The sequence below is a fragment of the Camelus bactrianus genome, chromosome 34 (genome assembly GCF_048773025.1).
Source record: "Camelus bactrianus isolate YW-2024 breed Bactrian camel chromosome 34, ASM4877302v1, whole genome shotgun sequence".
NCBI classification, from domain to species: Eukaryota; Metazoa; Chordata; class Mammalia; order Artiodactyla; family Camelidae; genus Camelus; species Camelus bactrianus.
In genome coordinates, this window is record NC_133572.1 from 1,693,056 (window position 1) to 1,715,129 (window position 22,074).

The 22,074-nt window shown below is 37.9% G+C and overlaps 1 protein-coding gene across 23 annotated transcripts in view; it reads right to left on the bottom strand.

Moving 5' to 3' along the window:
• Positions 1-22,074, bottom strand: part of WNK1 (WNK lysine deficient protein kinase 1) — a 119,011-nt gene that overhangs the window by 31,557 nt on the left and 65,380 nt on the right. For 12 of the 23 annotated variants that reach the window (XM_074357259.1, XM_074357264.1, XM_074357262.1 and 9 more), the window contains exons 5-10: positions 14,720-14,808; positions 12,836-13,055; positions 11,276-11,609; positions 10,309-10,496; positions 4,580-5,812; positions 2,264-2,347 (exon numbers count right to left, since the gene is read on the bottom strand). In XM_074357259.1, coding sequence (XP_074213360.1) covers positions 2,264-2,347; positions 4,580-5,812; positions 10,309-10,496; positions 11,276-11,609; positions 12,836-13,055; positions 14,720-14,808 — 2,148 coding nt within the window. The remainder of the gene's footprint in view (positions 1-2,263; positions 2,348-4,579; positions 5,813-10,308; positions 10,497-11,275; positions 11,610-12,835; positions 13,056-14,719; positions 14,809-22,074) is intronic. The other 11 variants (XM_074357270.1, XM_074357269.1, XM_074357277.1 and 8 more) reach the window with 2 other exon arrangements.

Consider the following 22,074-nt stretch of genomic DNA (forward strand, 5'->3'; position numbering starts at 1 on the left):
TTTTAATTCTATCCACTTACTGGCTATGTGACTAGGGGAAAATCAAATATTCTACACTGCATACACATAAATTGAGGGCTTAATTTCATGATTCTATTTAACTCATGCTATATTTAAAATAAATCACAAAATGAATGTATCTTTAAAAAAAAGCATCGCTGACACATGAATCAATTGTTGTCTGTACTGTAGAGACAGCCATTTCATATTTTTTCCCAGAAGAGTCAACTACCTAATTCTTTTAACCTGACATCGCAGACTTTTCTCACCATTGACTTTATCATTGTCTTCTTCATTTACATGCCCAAATATAAGACACCTGACAAATTCCCTTGGAAAAGGAAAAACAGAGCACACACTTAAATCTGCACATTTTCTTGCTATTGGCCTGCATCCAAGGATAAGCAAAACAGGATACAGGTACTCACAACAGTGCTTCTGTCCTCACCCAGATTTATTTTGTGTTCCTATTAGGGGTTGTTGACATAATTAGACCTGTTAAGGTCGGCAAAAATGTGACTACCTGGACTTGACTATAATCATATACAGATTCAGATACTTATCTGGAAGAAAGGGCAAGAACAAGAAAAAACATAATCCTCGGCCCTTCAGTTCTATAAAAGAGGTGTTGGTAACACAGAAAATGTATATACAAGCAGACCTCAGAGGGTACAGGTTTGGTTCCAGACCACTGCAATAAAATGAGTACTGCAAGGAAGCCAGTCACATGAATGTTTTGGTTTCCCAGTGCATGTAAATTAAGTTCACACTCTACTCTAGTCTATCGAGTATGAAACAGCTATAGCTAAAAAAGCAAAGTACAAACTTTAATTTAAAAATACCTTATTGCTAAAAGATGCTAACTATCATCTGAGCCTTCAGCAAATCATAATCTTTTTGCAATAGTAACATCGAAGATCACTAATCACAGATCACCATAAAAACTTAAAAATAATGAAAAAGTTTGACATACTGTGGGAATTACCAAAATGTGACAGAGACATGAAGTGAACAAATGCTATTGGAAAAATGGAGACAACAGACTTCCTTGAAGCAGGGTTAACACAAATCTTCAATTTGTAAAAAATCTGCGAAGCGCAATAAAACAAGCTCTGCCTATATAACCAAACTAGTTTTGTACAAGGAAGATCTAATCTTAATTTAAGCCAGTATCAAATGACTACATGATTACATGTTAAACTGGAAGCAGGCCATTTGTAACGAGAATTTAAAATTTTGTTTCAAGATTTAATAGAAGCAAGCCAATTTAGAATTTGGTGGTTCAAAAATATACTTTATAGGGAACTATAAACAAAATAGTTCATTGGGAAGTTTTTATGACACAGGTAGGGACTACAAATTTTATCTGAAATGGATAGTAAATATTCAATTGTGCCCGAAAAGCATTATTTCCATGCAAATAATTACTGTTAACTGATATCAATGATGACCTATTGATATTTAATTTTAGAATTACCAGTTTTGCTGTTGAATACTTCAGCACTTTACTAATCCCTTGAGTTCTCTGAAGCTTTGGGAACAACTCCCCAAATCAGAAGTTAAAAGTATTTCTTAAAAGTTCCTGAAATCGTTGTCCTTGGGCTTTCATTCATTAGCATAAAATCCGATACCCAGCCCACAGATCAGAAACAATCAAAACGGAGTGCAAAATTATGAGAATCAAGCACAATAAAAGCAATGGTAAAATGCTCACAAAAGGACAAATCATGAATATATATAGAAACAAAATATGTTCTTTGTACAGGCGATCCTTGAACAACACTGGTTTAAACTGTACAGGTTCACTTATATGCGAATGATTTCAATAAATACATACTACATGACCCGAGGCTGGCTGAATCCACGGATGTGTAACCAGACAGGGAGGGCACACTATAAAGCCACATGCAGATTTTTGACTGTGTAGAGGGCTCACATCCCTATCCCCGCTGCATTGTTCAAGGGTTAACTATACTGTTAAAATAGTGTAAAACCATCTGTTTAAGAAAGTGGAGAAACTGTGTCAGTAAAAATGATTCTTTTGAATTTCAATATACGTCTAATCTAGTAGGTTGCTTGCTCCCTGCCCCCACAAAAGAAATACATTAAACAAAAGAGAAGATTTTCTGAAATGTTACGCCTCTTGATTCTCCTCTCAAAAACTTAGCAAGCCATTTACACTCAGAGTCTAATTCATGAAAAGACATAAAACAGTGTTTTGGTGACTGCTAATCCACAAAATGTAGCAATGAGTTGCTCTCACCTGCTGAGAATGTTGTACAGGTTGGGAAGCTGGAACCCCTGCTAAACTACTTGAAGACGGCTGACCCTGGCTCTGCCCCTGTGCCTGAAGGAAAGAAGTGAACACAAAAAATTAGAGGAGTTCAAAGGTAAGTCTATAGAGAGGTCAGGACTTTGCAATAAGTATGTGAGCTCCTGAGAATTTGCCTGAGCAAAATGAAGCATTAGCTTGAGTAACCATGTACAGGAGAGAGCACTGGGGCGTGCTTCTAAAGAAAAGGTTAGAGAAGAATCATATAGCAGAACATACTCTGATGCCACGCAGAAATCACTGTTAAAACCTAACCTACCCTGTGGCTCGGGCTATACTTTTTGCGAAAATAGTAAGATCCGTAATAAAATTGTTACTGAAAAGAATCAGGAAAAAAGTAGTAAGACTATCAATACGAAAACCTATCTCAGCACCTAAAGAGAAAAGGTACCTGATAATGCTACTTGGGTTCCTTTGTGCTACTTCTTGTAGTTTCATGGTGACTTTTGTCAAAAATGTAAAAAAATCATCACCTCCACTGGGGGTGATCTGGACATCTGGCAATACCTGGAGGTATTTCTGGCTGTCACAACGGGGGGAGGTGACTGCTAATGGCGCCCAGCGGGTAGAGGCCAGGGATGCTGCCGCACATCCTGCAATACACAGGGCAGCCCCCACAACAGAGGTACCTAACCTAAAACAGCAAAGCGCTGAATCTGAGAAACCCTCACCCAAAGGGGTCTTAAGCAAAAACAAATGAGAACGTGAGACGAGTGCAGGGCTTGATACAGGCGAGTTAAGAAAACAAAACAGCCCACATTTGCTGTTTCATTTCAGTTTAGAGGGGCCTCTCTGAAGCTACCTGGATAGGACACCACATTCCATTGCATCTTAACCACTCTAAGTATTCATTCGTCCTGCAATTTTTCTATAAATTAACTACCTGATGTTTGAAATTTCATTTTGCGAAGTTTAAACGAGAATGGGTGGCCGTGCATTCAGTCACAGCAGGCCAGACACCAGTGTATTAACGTGAGCGTACCACACCGCATGTCCACGTGGGACAGTTCTCACATCTCTGGATCTTTTTGCTTCTTAGAACTACTCTAAGTATGTGACACTTGATGTAATATTTTCAGAGTAATTCATGCCCCTAGGGGAAGAACATAGGAAGAAAGTATAAAGAAGAATATATAGTACTTTATAAAGAGTGAGGTATTTAAAAGATCCAAATGGTATCTTGAATACATAATTGCAAAGCTTCCTATCTAATTAACTGCATAGTCTCCTACACAGATTTTTTAAGACTCATGCATTTGACAAAATGTATCGAGAAATATATGAAATAGTTAATACTGACTCCACATCTTGATTTACACCCATTACTTTGTCTTTATTTCCAGGAGACTGCATATGCTCATACACATAAACAACAAAATTTAAGCTCGCTGAGGAAAACCTAAGGCCTGAGATATCTAATGCTCCTCACTGTGCAACATGTATCACACATTCTCAAAACGAAAAAAAACCCACACCCACACTGGATTCTAACTTAGTTGCTAAAAACTAGAATCAGTCGATTCTATGGATTAACATTTAAAAACAAAATCTTTTAATGTTGGTACAGGGGATTGAACCTAGGATCTTGTGCACGCAAAGCATGTGTTCTATCCACCCCCATGAATTCATATTTTAACATTTAAAACATAGTGGCTTGTTTGACTATGCCATTTTAAAAAGGCATCTTCATTTGTTAAGACAAATTCCTACGATGTTTCCTGCCTTTTAAGATCCTTCCAAACTAATGAAAATTCTGTATATTCTTACTACTACTTCAGAAAAAAAAAAAAGTTCTCTATTTTCCATTCTCTTCATTTTACAGGAAAAAAAAAAGTCCTCTTTTCTATTTTTTAAAAAGTAGCCACGTTTGTCTCTAGGGAGAAAGAAATACTTCACATTAACATTTGTAAATAATCAATGCTGAGTCAACTTTACAGACATTTGCATGTTCAAAACTAGCTAAAAACATTCTACATATGGACAGAAGTACTGACTCTGACAAATGACTAAAACTCTAGTTTTTGTGTTCTTTTCCAAGGGTTTGCACATATTATAGCAAATCACTCAGCTTCTCTCTCACATTTTGTTCTTAAATACAAGTTGTTTAAAATACACCCCCTCCCCAGTGGAGAACCCTGCGATAAAATGAGACAATATTCCTCCTGAATGGAAAGGAGAGATAGAAAACTTAAATGTAACGGTGCATAGCAGGGTAGTTTAATAGAACCGTGGAAGTTTTCCTGTAACCTGTGGATGGAGTGCAGATCCTCCTGAAGAAAATGAGGCAGATAAAACCTGCGGAGATGTGGTTCCTTGGGGGAAACAGAAGAAAAGTGGGGGTTCTTGTAACGCTGTCTGAGGCAGACGGATAAAGGGTAATGAGACGTCAGAGCCAAAAGGTGCTCCCCCTGTAGGGGGAGGTGATTGGAAATCACTGGGGTCTGAAGAAGTGATCTGTGAGGAATCACTGGAATATTCTGGGCTTCCTATTGGCCAGCTCTGTCCAACAGGCTCTGCCACAGAAACAGCCAAGTCTGGGGCCTGGTAGTTCTGCTGCTCCTCAGTCACAGGCTGCAGGCGGCCATGTGACCCAGCCAGCGGAGGGGCTGGTTCTTCCTGACTCAAGTCCACGGAGACCTGCCGACTTCGGTAAGCACGCGGAGGTAAAGCTCCCCCTCCTTCTCCTGAGGAGGAGCTCGGAGTATGAACGTGAAACTCAAACACACAAGTGCTTCTGCTCTCATTGTTATGAGTTAACACAGCAGGTGCAGAATGAGGAACAAAGACAGGGTGAAATTTCAGACGTGTAGCCTCTGTACTGATAGGTGCAGAAACGCTAGAGAGGGGAGATCCTGGACTCAGTCCAGAATCTAATCTCAAATTCTGAAGGTGTCCTACCAGGAAAGCCTGTCCAGGTGGAAATTCAAAGACAGAACTTGAGGTAGAGCCCCCTGGCACTGGCTTCTGTTCAGGTATCTGTTTCATAGGACTTGACAGCACGGGTGAGTTGTACGGAAAACCCTCAAACTGTTCTGCCACCTGGGTCTGGTAATGCACCCCAGCTAGATACACCGCTTCCTGAGGAACAAAGTAGTGAGCTTCTTCTGGAAGTACTAGTCCAGGTCTATAGTCCCCGTAAACTTGAGCTGGTTCAAACACAGGATGGACCTGTATCTCACACGGCTCTCCAGTTACTCTACTGGCTGTGGTGCCCAACATGACTACGGGCTCTGGTGTCCAGTTAGTTGGGCTGCCACCAGGTGGAAGAAGATTTTGGCCAACAGTCCTCAGCAGGGGTTGAAAGTGATGAGTTTGGGCTTCCAGGAAGGAGGTGCTCTTACGCCGCTGGGAAATGGCCACCTTCGGTGGACAGGTGGGAGGTGGTGAAAAAGAAACTGGACGTTCATGAATAGTTGGGAAAAATATCTGTGATTCTGGGTATGTTGGGGTCCCCCCATGCGGATGCGCCATGGACTGAGGCTGTATCAACATGAATAAGACAAGTAATTCATACATTCATATGTGAAATTACATTAGACATGCACAACTGGGTAGCTCTGTGTAACCCTATGATATGGTTACACCAAATTTATAATTAATCAAGAAACAACAATGCTTTTGGAAATTATGTGCATAGTAAAAATCCATTAAATACATCCAGGGTCAATAAAATTATTCTGTGGGACTCTGCATTAGGTAAGAGCTACTTTTCCACAACTTCCCTCTCACAGGAAATGGAAGAATGTAAGTATCTAAGTGATTATTCTGTTTTTACCCACAATTAATATGTCCACTTATGACTAAATGTAAACTCCATCAGTGGAAACAGAGTTAAAGGAAGAATGAGATTGAACCAAGTCTTCCTGTTCTGACCGTCCTGTGCTCTGTGAGAGGCTCCAGGGTTTATTTCTGATCAACTAATAGTATGTCTTCTAACTAGAAATCAGAAGAGACTTTTGGTGGATAGTGAAAAACACAACTTGGCTAGTGACAGTACTGTCTTCTCCTGTCTATCCCAAACCAGAGCCAGTTAATTTTACTACAGAAAACATGTTACAGACACCAAATCACTGAATATCCACTTTTCTGATCCTGGATAATTTGGTGTTCAAGTCAGGTGAAAAGGATAATGTAAATAATTTCCAGCCATCTAACAATAATTTTTGTCACAGAAGCAGTTCTAGACTTAAAACTTGAAATTTAGAACCCTACCTCGTCAAATGCAAACACGCACACTGTAATGTTCACTTCTATGAACTTTTTAAAAAAGGTAGTTTCATTCTTTCAATAGGAAGACCCCTATCAAATTAGCAAAATGGCTCCACTGTTACTTCTTCACAACAGCTAAAAGGAGCTTTCTGTTTTGAATCAGAATGCTCCATTTTACTGTTGTTTATTCAAGGAGGATCCCAAACCCATGAAACAACAGAGAATTAATCAATCTCCTAGGTAAAAAGCTAAAGATTTGGGGGTTGCTAGATCAGAATGCTAACATCATTCTCTATCTGGAAAAGCAGCAGCAAGGTCCCACAGTGTTTAGAATAAATTTACAAAACAGATCTTCCATAGACATGAATGGGCCAAACAAACCTGCGTGTACTATGTGGATATCGGACGTTTTCATTAGAGTCAAAGCCCCACCTTACTCAATCTAAGGGAAAAAATGTCCAGGAAGGAACGTTATGTGGTCTTTTAGTTTGCTGACATATCATTTTAAACAGCTGACAAATTAAAACCAACTTTCACTCTTCAATTATTCTTTACTGACTATGGGGAAAAAATGGACTCATCCAGCTTCATTAATGTCTCTTTACAATAAAGTGAGGAAAAAACATGTTTGGGTAATGTTCGATAAAGAGAAAATTTGCTTTTGATTAAGCCAACAGTAAATTTAAAATTAAGTAATACACATATTCTTCACTAAGTTATGAAAATGCAAGGATATATACACACACTGGTGGGGGGTGGGGGAATTTAATAAAAGCTAAATTTATTGCACACAAACTGGTATGTGCCAAAGGTATCAGAAGCATTCTCTCTCATTACCTCCTTGCTTTTCTCCCCCTTAAAGCCTTGTAACAAAAAAGCTTCCTACAGGAAAAACTGGTATCCTAGAAGCATAATACATTATGAAGTTTAGTACTATTCTTTATTTTTTTGTTAAAATTCTTGATGCCTGGATGTATTCATTGGCAATATATTTTCACTTGTCAGGAAGTTTATGGTTACATACAGTACTGACAAAGAGGGAAGGCAGGCTGGAGCGTCGGTGCTTGCGCTGGGAGGCAGAGTGCATAGGCAGGACACTCTCCAGTGCTTTAGAAAGCTTTTCGGCAAAAGTTTCCTCGGGGGCAGTCCGAAGGAGGGAAGGAGAAAGAGGTGCAGACAGCACTGGTGGTGGGGTGGAGGGAGCACTGGGAGAGATGCGGGACAGAGAGGGAACAGCAGAAAGATGGGGAACACAAACCGACATGCTACGGCCGCGACGAGGCTAAACAGAAAACAAACACACATGAAAATACAGCACTCTGAAAACAAAACCACCAAATGCACTGTGATAACAGAGGCACAGTTGACATGAACGTTCCATCCTCCCCCAACTCCACAAAGCACACCTGGCAGGCGACAGTTGTTCTCTCCACACTGTGGTCAGGTATGGGTGGTTTTCTATGAACAGCTGTGATAATGATCAAGTATCTCCCTAAATATTCTGCAGTAACATTAATTGTTATGAGTGTATGAGTAAGAATGAGAGGCTGACTGAAGTAGCAGAAGAGACAGGAAAAAATGATGGATACTGGCTTGTAGTTTCTGTAAACTTATTAAGATTAGACAAGAATAAATTCTATTAGTTTAACGTACATCGTAAGATAAGTAAGATTTTAAGACTGGATTGCTCTGCAGGAGCTCTGGAATCCCCAAAGATTTCTCAGTCCTATTTTAGAAGGCATTACACTAAAAAAAAGGTGTTGGCTCACAGTATTTTATTTCCCTTGCCTATCTTTATCTGTAAAGGTAAAAAGTCATTTCCTACTAGGAAAAGCATTAGCTTTCTAGAGGTAACTCACAATAGATATAGGAAAGACTGTATTCTTACCAAAGTAGTCAATGGAAAGATATCTCAAATGTGAATCTCTAAAAAATAACTTTAAATTTTTTTCAAGCACATGAGAGGTTCAACTTTGGTTTACTAAGTTTTGAAAGTCTGAAGCACCTGAACATAAAGGTTTAACACAGCTACAAAGCAGCCCATCATATGCTACAAGGCTGTCCTGAGCAAGTCTGTTATTTCCTTTTAGATAGTAAACTATGTAACTAACTACATTTTCATTTTTCTCCACCCGTTCTTTTTCTTTTTATTCCACTTGTAAGTGATATACTACTGTAAGCCGCAGTAAATTCTTTCTGTAGTAAGAAAATAATTATAAAATTTTTTCTTAAATCCTCAGTATTCAACAGCTTTTCATGATACCTTCATAGAGTATTGTCATTAAAAGGAAAGACTATCATTTCATTAACAGTCTGCTTTTAGAGCATCAATAAATGTAGCCTATTTGTGGCTCAAATATTTAACATCCTCATAAATGATCATTTCATTTCCTTTTCTAAAACAGAGATCTGAAATTCATAACCCTGTGATGAGGGAAGCCAAGAAATTAAAAACAGTTAAAAAAAAAAAAAAAGACAACTTGGAAGAAGTCAATTAGCGCCACTGTCAGTTTCTAACTGACAAGAAATGTGACAAATACTGTCAGATTACAGAAATATACCTGCACAGTCTGTATAAAGCTCTTCTACTCTACCTACTTAAAGATCAGAGAGGTAGACTGTTAGGACATTAGTACACTGGGAGTTTTCTTTGTGTTACTATGGCCATTCATCTTAAGACCCAGCCAGTGCAGGACTGATCAACAGACCATGAAACAAGCAAACATCTTTTATTCCAAGCTGCAGGATAAGAGACCAGAGAAAGTAGAAGTATTTCCTTACCAGAGAAAGAGAGATTTTCATTCAGCAAAGAAAAACAGTTTCACAAAATCCAGATTAAAAGCTTTCTGAGAAAGATGGAAAATCTACCTGCTTAAAGATCTCACGAGACAAGAACTGTACAGTGACCAGTTGTTCTCAGTTCCTTCCTAAGGCAGACAATGCATCTTATTTACTCCTGAAGACTTCATGGAGTGTCAGCAAAAGAAATGGGCTATTGTCTAATGGTCTATTTGAACATTCTTTAACTGAGAAGACTGGCTAATGTAAAGCATGGGTAATAACACGTGTGTGTGTATGTGTATACATTTGCATATATATAAATGTATGAAGTATTACAGGAAATAATTTCAATAAATTGATTCTGAAAATAAATCCATCATAAAACAGATACCAAATAAAGGGAAAAAGCAAATGAACACGTACCAGGGAAGGAACTCGTGTCCAACACAGACTTTAAGGCAAGAACACGCATAGCAACTGATGATGAGCTCAACACAAGCGCTAAATTCAACGGTCATATACAAATACAGGGGTCCTCACTCCAGAGCACTCACATGCAGCATTCTGCAATGGTGTGAAGGTCTTACCTGTGTTTTATACAGTAAGACATCTTATAGAAAACACTTAGTAACTCTTTTAATAAGTAATTTCTGCAAAACTCTCCTTGGCCCCACCCCAAACCATTTGTATGTCCAACTTATGCTGCTTTGAACGGTTTCAACTCATAAATGCTAAAGAGAGCATTATCTTTAATCAAATGCAGATTAGTTTAAATCTTGTAGTTTCTTCACATATTAGCATATATCTCCCACCCTGCCTGAACTACTCCAATTACACCCTGTAATAAACTGACTTCCTTTAGCATCACCATTTGTATTTTTACACTTCAGATTCATGCTATTACTAGTTTAGTAGAAAAGTCTGAACCGAACACATTAGCTACTGATTCTCATTACAGGCTTACACTCTCTTATGTAGTCACTCACCATACTCGAGGGCGGATATACCCCATGAGGCTGAGCCTGTGCCGGGACAACAGACGCCGTGTGCCCCGGGAGTGCGCCAGTAGAATGTGCCTGCTCATGCTGGGAACCATAGGAGACTGTCTGTTGGCTGCTCACTCGAGATTCTGTGAAGACAGAAGATCCCTGACCACTGTCAACCGTCCCGTCAGCTGAAGGAGAAATAAATTGCCAAAAGAAAAGACAGAGAGACAAATCACAAAAAGGAGGTTCATATTTTCCCATCACAAACTCTTGATTTTAAGGTTAATTAGCTTTTTCTTTACACAGACCTGAACTAAATAAAAAATGAACACTAATTTTACTAAGTAGATTTGTATGTTTAAATGAGGGATCCATGTAGAAAAAAGTTCTGTCTTTAAAAAAAAATCCCTTGACTAACACAGGATCTTACCACTGGAAGAACAAGGGAAATAAAATAAAATGTTGTTGGCCAGCCTGAAGTTTGACACAGCTTCCAAACTCTTAACTGTGGAGACCAGTGGTTTCTTAGTATTGAGAAGGTAGTTCAATTAATAACTAGCAGTCTCATTAGTTTCTAGTTCATACATTATTCAGTGTTGCTAAAAGAGCTAAACCAGATTAATGGGTTCAATAATAAGTAGCTAAGATAACCTTGTTCATTTTTCATTATGAATTATATTTTATTTTAAGGAATTGTGAAAAGTAGAAGTCTACAAATCAGAACTTCCAAGATGCTGGAGCCTGTAACATTGTTTGACATCCTAATCACATTTCTTCACTGTCCCATCCTTTTGCTCTATTAGCCATGAACGTAAGGACAGAAAGAAAAGGTAGACTTTTCAAACTTCTTATTTATATGTTGGATTCATAATTCAAAACCAAGAGGCCAGCACAAAATGATGGTCAAGAAGATAAAAGGTCAGTGTGACTGTCGTTAGCAAGCTTGTCCACTTCCGCAAACACTTACATAACACGGATGCACTTGGTTGCTGGTACTGCAGCTGCTGATGCTGATCGGCCTCCGGCTCCTCCGGCTCCACTTGTGTGGACACAGAAGCTGAGGCGGCAGAGGCAGCAGGCAGGCCAGGGCAGGCGGAGGGGGGCGGCGGGACCCCCGCCTGGGGAGCGCCTGGCGGCAGCTCGGCCTGCTGCGTGAGCCTGCTCTCCTCCTGCTTCCTCTTCTCCTGCTCCTCCCGCACCAGCTGCCGCTGCTCTCGTTTCCTCTTAATCAAGGACACTCTGTCTCTGATGGCTTTTGCCATGGTCTTGTGATCCCCTTCACAGACATACCCAGACTCTACCTACAGGAAAGGGGGCGTTAGGAAGCAGCAGATAACAAGCCAAACACAAAACTAAACAGCCACCCTTGGAGAGAAAGGAGAGAAGAAGGGGAAGAAAGAACTGTCTGAGGACTGATCTTAATTAGCCAAACTGTGAAACACCTGGTCTGCATTATGTTCGTTTTTGTAGATATTCGTGGGGTGGCTGCCATTATCTTTGTAGAAACTCGTGGGTGGCTGTACCTTCACTAATTATAACAACAAAACAACGGGGAGCTTAAACATCCAAGTTTTTAAACCAAAAGGCTCATTCTATTGTATCTGTTCTACTTCCCCCTCATACGTAACCATCAATATTAACCTGCGTTGCAGGGAGGGTGTAGCTCAGTGGTAGAGTGAGTGCCTCGCATGCACAAAGTCCTGGGTTCAATCCCCAGTCTCTCTATGAAAAAAGTCAATAAATAAACCTGCTACCCCTCCCCAAACAAACAAAAATTTTACAAACCATAGTAACTTGCATTACTTTTATTTCCTTTCACTAGACAACCACTTTCCCAGATAAATATATGAAGGTTAAAAAAAACCCAAACCTCAAACAGTGTAAAAAACTAACAAAAATAAGCACCTCTCTTATACCTGACCCCTTCTCAGAAGTAACTACTATTGAATGGTTCTTATAAGCTCTAGTAGAGGTAGTCTGTGAATACATTTGCACAGCAAATGCCTATTCAGGCACCTTGAGAAGCCTACGATTGGCGAAGTGTTTCCCTTTTGAAAAGTGATCTTTTAGACATACTTTAAAAATGATTTGCGAAAGGCCACTTACTAATAATTGACCTTGAGGTCAATTATTTCCCCTCCCTTTGAAGGAAAAACAATGCATGATCTATTTTTAGGATTTACCCAGATGACTGATCAAAGGCTATTGTATCAGTATTTAGAAAACATAACTTGTCAGTCTAACTAAACAGGTTTATACTAATTAGCAGTCAGTCAACTTTATGGACTTTGAAAATTACTTCAGAATGCATTCTAGTTCTACCTGTCTGTCTACCCATCCATCCCCATACATAAACGTGTCTGTATATGTCTAGTAAAACAAACGTAACGCCTGAGGCCACAGATCAAAACAACTTTGTATCAGTGGGATATGCCATACACAGCTTCATAAACCGCTTTTTCACTCAACAGTATCAATGTATACAAATCTACATCAAATTTTAAATGGCTAATTAGTGTTAATTTACCATTTCCTGAGCAACATCTTCTGGCACATCTCTCTCCAGGTCAAAGGAAAACTCAATAGCTTCATTGTCTTTGTATTTCCCCTTTAACTTCTTAATGTCTTCAATACGTAGCCATAATTTAATGGCTATCTTTTCTCCATCATCTTCTTCTGCTAATTCTACCCGTACCCCTGTTTCCTCCTGGAAGAAGGCATGGTTCAAAAGGTCTTTGATAGAGTATCTTCCAAAGAGAGGGAAAAAAACAAAAACAAAACAAAATGCCATTAGATTTAAGAGATACTTTTCAAGTATAGCTGATTGTTATGTTTGGACTAATGAAAACAGACTGTGAAAAGAGAAAAGGGAAATTTTCTAAGTCATTCCTACATTGTTCCATTTCATAGTGATTATAGTTTTACTCAACTTACAGAACATCAGAACAATCTGATTTACAAATAAAAGCAGAAAGTGGTAATTTAAAATCTACTGATCTAATCTTATATTAGTTAACACTGTACTAGTAACAGCAATTAATACATACAGAATAACATAGCTTCAAAATACCATATAATTGTTTAAGTAGCAATTACAGTGAACAAAAATTCCTCCTATGTACAATCTCATCTGATCCTTGACCAACATCCAATGAGAAATCATTTCCTGATAATTAGGAAATGGATCCTCAGAGATTGACAATCTTGCTCATAGTTATAAAAGTCATAAATGGTGGAATCAAAACTCAAAAATAAATCTTTTTATTTCTAGTACATTACCTTCTAATACAGCAAACTTTATTTACTCCAATAAAACCTCTCAATTCCTTGTTCAACAACTGGTATACTAGGCAAGAAGTCTGACTATGGAACAATTTTCTCTAGATAAATGGTCTCAAAATACCAGTAATCTAGTAAACTGTTCCATCCAGAAAAGAAACAAGAGCAACATGTTCTAAGGCTGAAAACAAATATTCCTTTGTTTATAATAAAAAAAAAAAGTTCTTAAAGAGACTAAGTACTCTCCTTTTCAATCAATATACATAAAAATAGAAACCCATACTAAAAAAAATTAAAGATCATAATGTTAAGCTCTTCCAAATAACAAAGTTATAAAAAGAAAAATGAGACTGGAGAAGCGAGATACGGAATTCTTTAGTTTGGCTGATACACCTGATTACATGCATTCTTCAAGAGGTAGATTATGCTCAATTTACAATTTGTATCTGTACTGGCTGGTCTACTTTTTCTTCTTTGGTGGGTGAGGGGGGAAAAGATTACTTTTCAAAAACAGACACTGGATCTTTGCCATGCCTAACGGGTGGTGAATCAGCTATATGGCAGATCAGATACTTGCCACTCCTCTGAGAAAAGTCCTCTGTTAGCATAAATGACTAAGCCAGATCTCCTCCCAAGCTCTGGGTGAAGTCGTCTCTTTTTATTCAAAGGAATTTCGACATTTTGCTCTTCTTCAATTCTGGCATAATAACAGCAAATCAAACTCTGCCTAGCTGAGCTGATTTTAAAGAGCCAATATTTTATTTCATCTTTTAGAACTCAATGAATGGGTCAAGGACCAAGAACAGATTTGCTGAATAAAAGATAGAACCCTACTGAGTTTTACAAATTATTCTGATGCTGTAACTAAGTTCTTATTGAATGCACTATGTTTATGGTGGTTCTGGTTTACTTAAACTCAACCAAACCACATGTTTACAATATTTCAGTATATCAAATCTGAACACTGTCTTCAATGGGCAGAACTCTACTTTTAAAAATATTACATGACATAAATGGATAAACTAATCACAAGTGAAGTATTAAATACACTTTAGATTGAGTGTTTTATTTAGAGCATGTTACATTTTAAGTTTTGGTTTAAGCAAAACCCAGATCAAAAGAGGCAACTTACCTTTCATCTTTGTTTTGCCGTATGCATCCTTCAATAATTTCTTTCACTTCAGGAATTGCTACTTTGTCAAAACTGGCTGGCTTTACCCCCTAAAATTATAAAAATAGCGACACAAACACATTAATGAAGGCAGGGACTTTAAGCTTTGATTTTCACTTGCCTCCGACGGTTTTACCAGATTGCCTTCTTACCATTCCAGCTTTTTTCTGATTTGCCTGCAGGACCTAGTCCACGCAGGGTCAGAGTTGGGTAGTGGCAATTTAGCCCCCACAAGATAACAGAGAACAATTAGACAGTAGAGTCACTTACTTCCATGGCCTCTATATACAGCTAGTGAGAAATTAAAGCTATTGTTAACATCTTCTGCTGTGTTTCAGAGAAAGGAAGTTATTGGCTAAAAGGAAGGCCAAATGTTCTAATTGGTTAAAAGATCTTCTGTTCAGCTTTGTTCCCCAACACATTAATCAACACAACATCTAACTCTTTTGAACAGTGAGTCCATGTGCGGGCATGAATGCACATGATCATTTGGCAGGTATTCTATGATTGCAGTACTCTTTAACCAACTCAAGTATAGAAGGAGTTAGGAATTTGGATTGGTGTGGCATGATAACTAAAGAGCAAACTGTCTTGTACACAGGAAACATAAAATGACAAGTGGTATTTCAGACCCATGTGAAAGACAACTTTTCCAATTAATTTCAAAAGAAAATTCAGTGTCATTATTATATGCACTACTAAACAGCATCACAGTAGTATTTCAGAATCTTCACAAAGTGTAAATTCTCTGCAAATAAAATTAGAGCAAAATGTGGGAAGTATGTACAAGATAGAAGACTAACAAAATACTCCTGTCTGAGAGGTGGTGTGAAGAAAGACATCTCATTATTCTCGCCCCATCTAAGCAACCACTCGAACAAGCAGCTACACTGATACACTGCCAAGCTGCACTCTAAGTCTATAATCACATAAAACACAGGGGAAGGGGACTAGAAAAGCTAGAATACATATAAATTCTAAGCAACTACTGTCTCAGGGCAATATACATTAAAACACTTTATTAGTGACATAATTTGATAAATCACAGAAGTGTTTGTAATCTCTCACGGGTTACAGTAAAATACATCAAATGGCTTTGTTTCTGAGTAACGACTGCAAAGATCACTGTTTGTATTTTCTTCACTCTTCTTATTTTTCAAAGTCCAGCGAAGTTTTCCCAACTGGTCTTTGCCTTCACATAACCATTCTAATGAGAACAAGAAAGTAAATGCTGCTGAAGCAAAAAGCTGCTTTAAGTGAGCAAGCTGGTAGAGTATTTTAAACTCAGGCTAAAAGAAAATAGGACCTGTTTTAAAGGGAAAAAAAGAATGATGCTTACTGAAAGTTTTCTGGTAGTAGAAACACTGGAGATTTTGTTTTATGTTTTTAATTTTCTACAATAAACATGTAAAAGTGTATAAAAGCAAACTTTAAGATACTATTTATGAATATAACAGGAAGAACAATCCAAAATACTGTATATTAAGTTTAGAGAACATTCACTATTGGCAGAAAGTTATCTGAAAGACTGTTCTTTGGTAAAATAGAACACCAGTACATAACTGGCCTTTGCATGCAAAGACATTCCAAATATTACAGGTAAGTGGTTAAAGAGGCTATAGAATACGTTTAGAAAAAAATGTTCCTACTTCCATAAACACATACAGTTTAGAGGAATGTAGTTTGGCCTTCTGGCAATAAAACTCTACATGTTAAGTTAATAAATCACACGTATACTGATTATATTAAAAGACTCTTCTGTCTCAATTTAGCACAGGCATACTGGAAAGATGAAAGATTTAACAGGAGACTTGAATTCAGTGTGAACTGGACAAGGAGAAGCAGCTCTGAGCTTCAGATTCTCTGTCTAGAATGTGGCGATAGTTATCTGTCCAACTATATGTACAGGAACTAGAATCAAATGTGGTCTCTAGGTTGAAAGCTCTTTAAATTATTTAGTTTGCTGACCTAAGGCCACCTTTGACTTCAAAGGCACTCACTAAAGATAATAAACCTTAGAGTTAAAAGGAAGTGAAGAATTCTCTTGGAAAAATGTTCACCAAGATACACAGTCAATCTGCTTTCAAAGATGAAAGGTTATCTTTAAAAATAAAAAGCCCTCTTCTTAATATCCTCCCCATGCAAACATATATACATTTATAATTTTACAAACAAGAATTCCTTTTTATAAATAGAAATCTCAGTTGAACAAATGAGATACAACGTCATGCAACTGTAACACCTTGATTCTACTCGGTTCAGCTGCTTTCTCAAAGTACAGCCAAGATTTAGGCATAGAAAATTCTGTACCAACGCTATACAACATATTCAGATGCCACTGCTGCCTTAAAAAATGTGGCAGGTGCCAAGACAGCCAAGAGAATGGAGAAACACCTTACCAGTCCAGCAGCTGGTATTAAAAGATTACCCATTTAGATAAAGAAAAGTAGAAGGAATTTCAGCAACCATCAAGAAGCCAGGATTATCAAAATACCTCGCAGAGTTATTATGAATCATTTGAGAAGCAAGAATGTATAGGGACTCTATGTTAAAAATGATCCAAAAAAAAAAAAAAAAAAAAAAGGGAGGAGTGAGTATGAAGGCTCACTGACCCTGACAGTGACCTACAGAAAAGTCATCTGGGACACATGACACAAAGCTGCTTAAAATACATAAGTACAGGTTTTGATACATAGTACTCATCAAACTCGTAGGCTTCTTGGTCTTAAGAGGTAAGAGAACTTTATTTCATAACTGATACTTTTTTTTTAATTAGAAAGCTGGTTTAAGATTATTCTAAAACATGATTTTAAGCATCATACAGAACAAAGTAATGATGAGAAAATGTTTTAATGACAGTATTTCATCCTTTTTCCTTTTTAGTTCAGTATTTCAACAAAGGTGATCAACTTAGAGCCTTAAAATCTTCCAAACATCACCTCTTTTCTATACTCCCCTGATTCAGCCCCACAGTCCTATTCTAGTCCTGTTTCAACCAGCAGAAGCAAAGTTTTGTTCACCTGTTCTGAACAAGGTTCAAAAACACAAAACAGAAAAGAGCACTAAAAAGAGCACTAAGGAAGATAAATTGGGCTAATGTTTCACAAAGAAGAAAAATTAAGTCACAGGCACATACCCTCTCTCTTCATCCTTTCAGAGCTAGCAACCTACCAGCTCTAGGAACATTCTTGCTTAATTACCGCTGTAATTCACAGGGCTTCTCTTTAGGCAGCAGTGCCATATTATGCTTTTTGACATGGGACAGTAGCATGTTTCTCTGCATTAAACAAAAATACCTCCTGAACAGCTAATGTATATCCATGTAAGAAACTTTAGGGGTTACATAAAGTTGTATCTATTCTCTTAAAAAAAAAAAAAGGCAACTTTTGTGCAATCTTAAATGGAGTACCCAAAAAAACCCAAAACAAAACAAAAAACAACAACCCAACAATTGTGCCCTCCACCGATGGGCACATCAAAAGTTGGATATAAATATTTATAAAATGTTGCTTGATTTAAACTAAGAAAAACCAAAAACATACATGCATTTTATAGACTCAGTTCTTCTGCCAACTGTATATAACTTATGGTTTGCCAACATAATCTGCTAGGGAAAAAAGTGACTCACAATAAAAACAGAAGTTGAGTCATAATATAGTATTCTCTGATTCAATCTTCTAGCTTTTAAAAACTGTCAGCACTTGCTTCTTGAAAGCTTAAATTTCAAATGTGCTAGGGTAACATTTATACTTTCATAAAAGGAAAACTTTTCCTAACCCTTCAGAATTAAGAAGAGCCCCCTTCCTCACACAAAATGCTGTATAAGTTAACCAAACTACAAAACTGAATTAAAATACTTTAAAAAGCACTATGAAGAAAACAATCTCAACACTTTAACTGGAACTTTCCACACCTATCACCAGATGGCTACAACATACTTTTTGCATATACTAAAAATTCTTACCTACCTCATTTACACAATCCTTTTGAGGGCAGCAGCAGCAATGAGAATTTATAATGACAAACACTGAGCAAAAATCTTTCTTTGTAAAATCCATCAGAAAAGGCAAAACAGACTTGTTACAGTTAGAGGAAAATGGGGAGAAATGGGTAAGATGTAAATTAGCCCACAGCACAAGCAAGGCGGACATCAAGAGCAGGCTGAAGTCTGGTTTCTTGTTTAACACTAGCTATGCCTCCCCAACTCTCAGACATGGATTTGCTCTGCTCAGCCAGCAGTCTGCTTGTTCTAGATGGACCCTTTAAACAAAGCTACATGCTGAACAGCACGGAAACTATTCTGCTACTGTTCCTCCTGCTTCTCCTCCAGCAGCAATAGAGCCCTAGACAAGCAGAATGAGATTTTTACCTGCTCAAAGCTCCGCCCATGATGTCTACAGGTTCTGCCCCCTCGACATCAAAACTTACACTAGAAATCTGTTCATCTAAACACTCCCTTCCCTTTAATCGTATTAAAACTATGCTTTTAAAAGAAAATGGGGACTGAATTCAATGACCAAAATGTAGAAAAACGATGGACAAGAAAATAGGACAACTGGGGCATTGTTTTTTAAAAAATAAACTGCCAACCCTGGGGGGCAGGGGTGGGTGCCATGTAAGCTCAGAACATGTAGCCAAAAGAACACTGAACAAGGAAGTCTCAATACTAGAGTTGGGTTCCCAGTTCAACCTCTCATATACCAAGTCTGTGTGACCTGGACCATATTACTTAAATTTACTTGAAAAGTGAGTGTAACAGTTCCTCTGTTTACCTAATTTTAAAAGTGGTGACATTAAGGTAAACTACCTTACCACTCCCTAGTAGTACATTAAAAAAAATTAAACAGCTGTGATTAGGTACACAGACGTGATAAGAACTTACCCTTCTCCCTTCCCTCCTATTATTAAAAGCCTCAATATGCATATCTAACTAAAGGCATTTCCATTTGCCAGGAGGGTCTCATGGACCCAAATGACTACTGCTTTGATCTTAGTGATTAAGGAAGGGTTTTTCTTCATGGCATTAACAAAGATGGTAGAAAAAGCACTGTTTACTGTACTGTTATGATGGATAACAGAACAAAGTGCTACCCCTTGTAATCTGCTAAGCCTGAATCCCCATCAAGACAGTGGGTACGAAGGCTTCAATTACTCAGTAACAGCAGCATAAGGTAAGGGCTTGGAAGCTGTTTGGTAGGGACACTTCTACTCTAAGGACCAGAGATGACTATTAATCCTAACAAGCTATCTCAGAGTAGTTGCCACTGATCTCTGGCTCAACACAGTTCATCACCACTAAGTAAGTAGTCTAGGATGCCAGGTATTGGTCAGAAATACAGCAATGTAGTCCACCATTACCTTTAACTTTGGTGTCTGAGCAAGCCTGCTTAGGACTATGCTTAGCTAAATGAAAACGAAAGAGCTAGACAACAGACACCATGTTCACCGCCTCATGGGTTCATCAGATATAAATATATGAGTAGGTTTTTAAACTTTACTGTGCAACAAACAAAACCAAAAATGACGTAGCTTTTTTTGGACAGAAGTATAATGTACACACAATTATCTAGATCTATGAAGACCAGCCTTTTCTATAGATCAAAATAAAGAATTTCTAATATATACAATAAAAATACCATTCACATACAGTAACAGTCAACATGTCTAACCTCTTAATTCCTCTTCCTCTTAAAGTCAGTGCCTTTCTCTGGATTTCCTCCATTTCTTTCAATAGTACCATCATTACTTCCATGATCCAGAATAGAAACAGCTGTCATTCTTGGATGCTTCTTCTCCCACAGCATTTAGTACTATTATTCTCTATGAGCTCTTTAAACAAAGAGAAATGTTTAAGCAGCCAGTAAATAGTTCTGCTGCCAGTATTCCTACTGCCCCTCCAACAGCCAAAGATCTCTGGTCAGACAATGTAAGTTTTTTAAACTGGCTTCTTTGCTGCCTCTCAAAATCACTGCTTCTTCGGCATAACAATTGTGACCATCAAAGTCCAGGGTCCTCTTTAGGTGTAGACCAGCTTAAGATGGGCCTCACTGTTTCTGTTCTTTCCAATTTGTATTTTACACTGTGCCTGGCTCAATCATCTGGCTTCATCTAATCATCTGAAATTTAACCATTGCTAATCATCTGACATCATTTAACTTGTATCACATTGTGGTTAATAGTTCTTCACATCTACAAGATGGCCGTAGGATCACAGATCTAGAAAGAATCTGAGTTAGAGTCCCAACTTGTTCAAATGAGACAACTATAGGCCAGAGAGATCAATGCCATGTCAAAGTTAGAATTATTTCAACTCACATCTCTGAGGCATCTAGTCTAGTACCTATCAGACATCTGCTAGATAAACTGCATTATCTTCAGCACCTAGAATAAAAGAGTGCACATTCCAGTAGGTAAGGGCCTAGTCAATGGTAAAGCAAGAACTAGAATCCAGGTTCAACAATGTCTAGTTCAACGTTACTTCTGGCCCATGTTTCAGTGCTTTAATCTCCTTCCTCTGGGGTGAAAAGCCCTCACAGCCAAACTTCCACCTGCTTCTCTACTTCTATCTCCCTCAGACAACTCCAGTCAACTGGTTACTTGTTCACTGAGCTCTCAGTGCACATTTTCACAAGAATACTCTTTCTACTGCCCCCGTTTTCAGTCAGGTGAGTCCAAACACTTCTCTCAAGGTGTACTTCAAATCATCTATATTGAGAAGGCACCAATCTCCCAGATTCATATATGTAAATATAAATTATTTACAAGGTATCAAGAAATGAAAGCTGCTATAATTTATTTAAATATAGTAGAAACCATCTCTCTATATACTGTCAGTTTTTATTCTGTAGTCTAATATTTTGTGAGTTATAGATCAACATTCATTTGGGATAAGCTTTTCTGAGAAATTCTAAAATAAAGATTTCACAATTTTTCTTTAGCACTTAAAACATTGGGAATGATACCCAGAACTGTCTGGTTTAAGACTGATGGCCTGATTAAGATTAAGAACCTTTGATATTAATCAAATCACAATAGAGTACTAGAATGACTTTGACAATCATGCAAAATGTCCCTAACACACCCTGATACACAAAGTTTTCTCTTATATGTATAATTCACATTCATTGGATGGAAAGAGAATAAAATTTATAAAGGAATCATTTCAGCTAACTGCAGTGAATTTAGAACTCTGGGATATCACAAAAAAATTCCAGCTGCTAAAGAAAAAAAAATACAAAGTTTTCCTCAACTTTTCAAACCCTATCTAATCAGGAATCAGCTTCACTTGTTTCTGTAAAAAAGTAGGGTGAATTGCA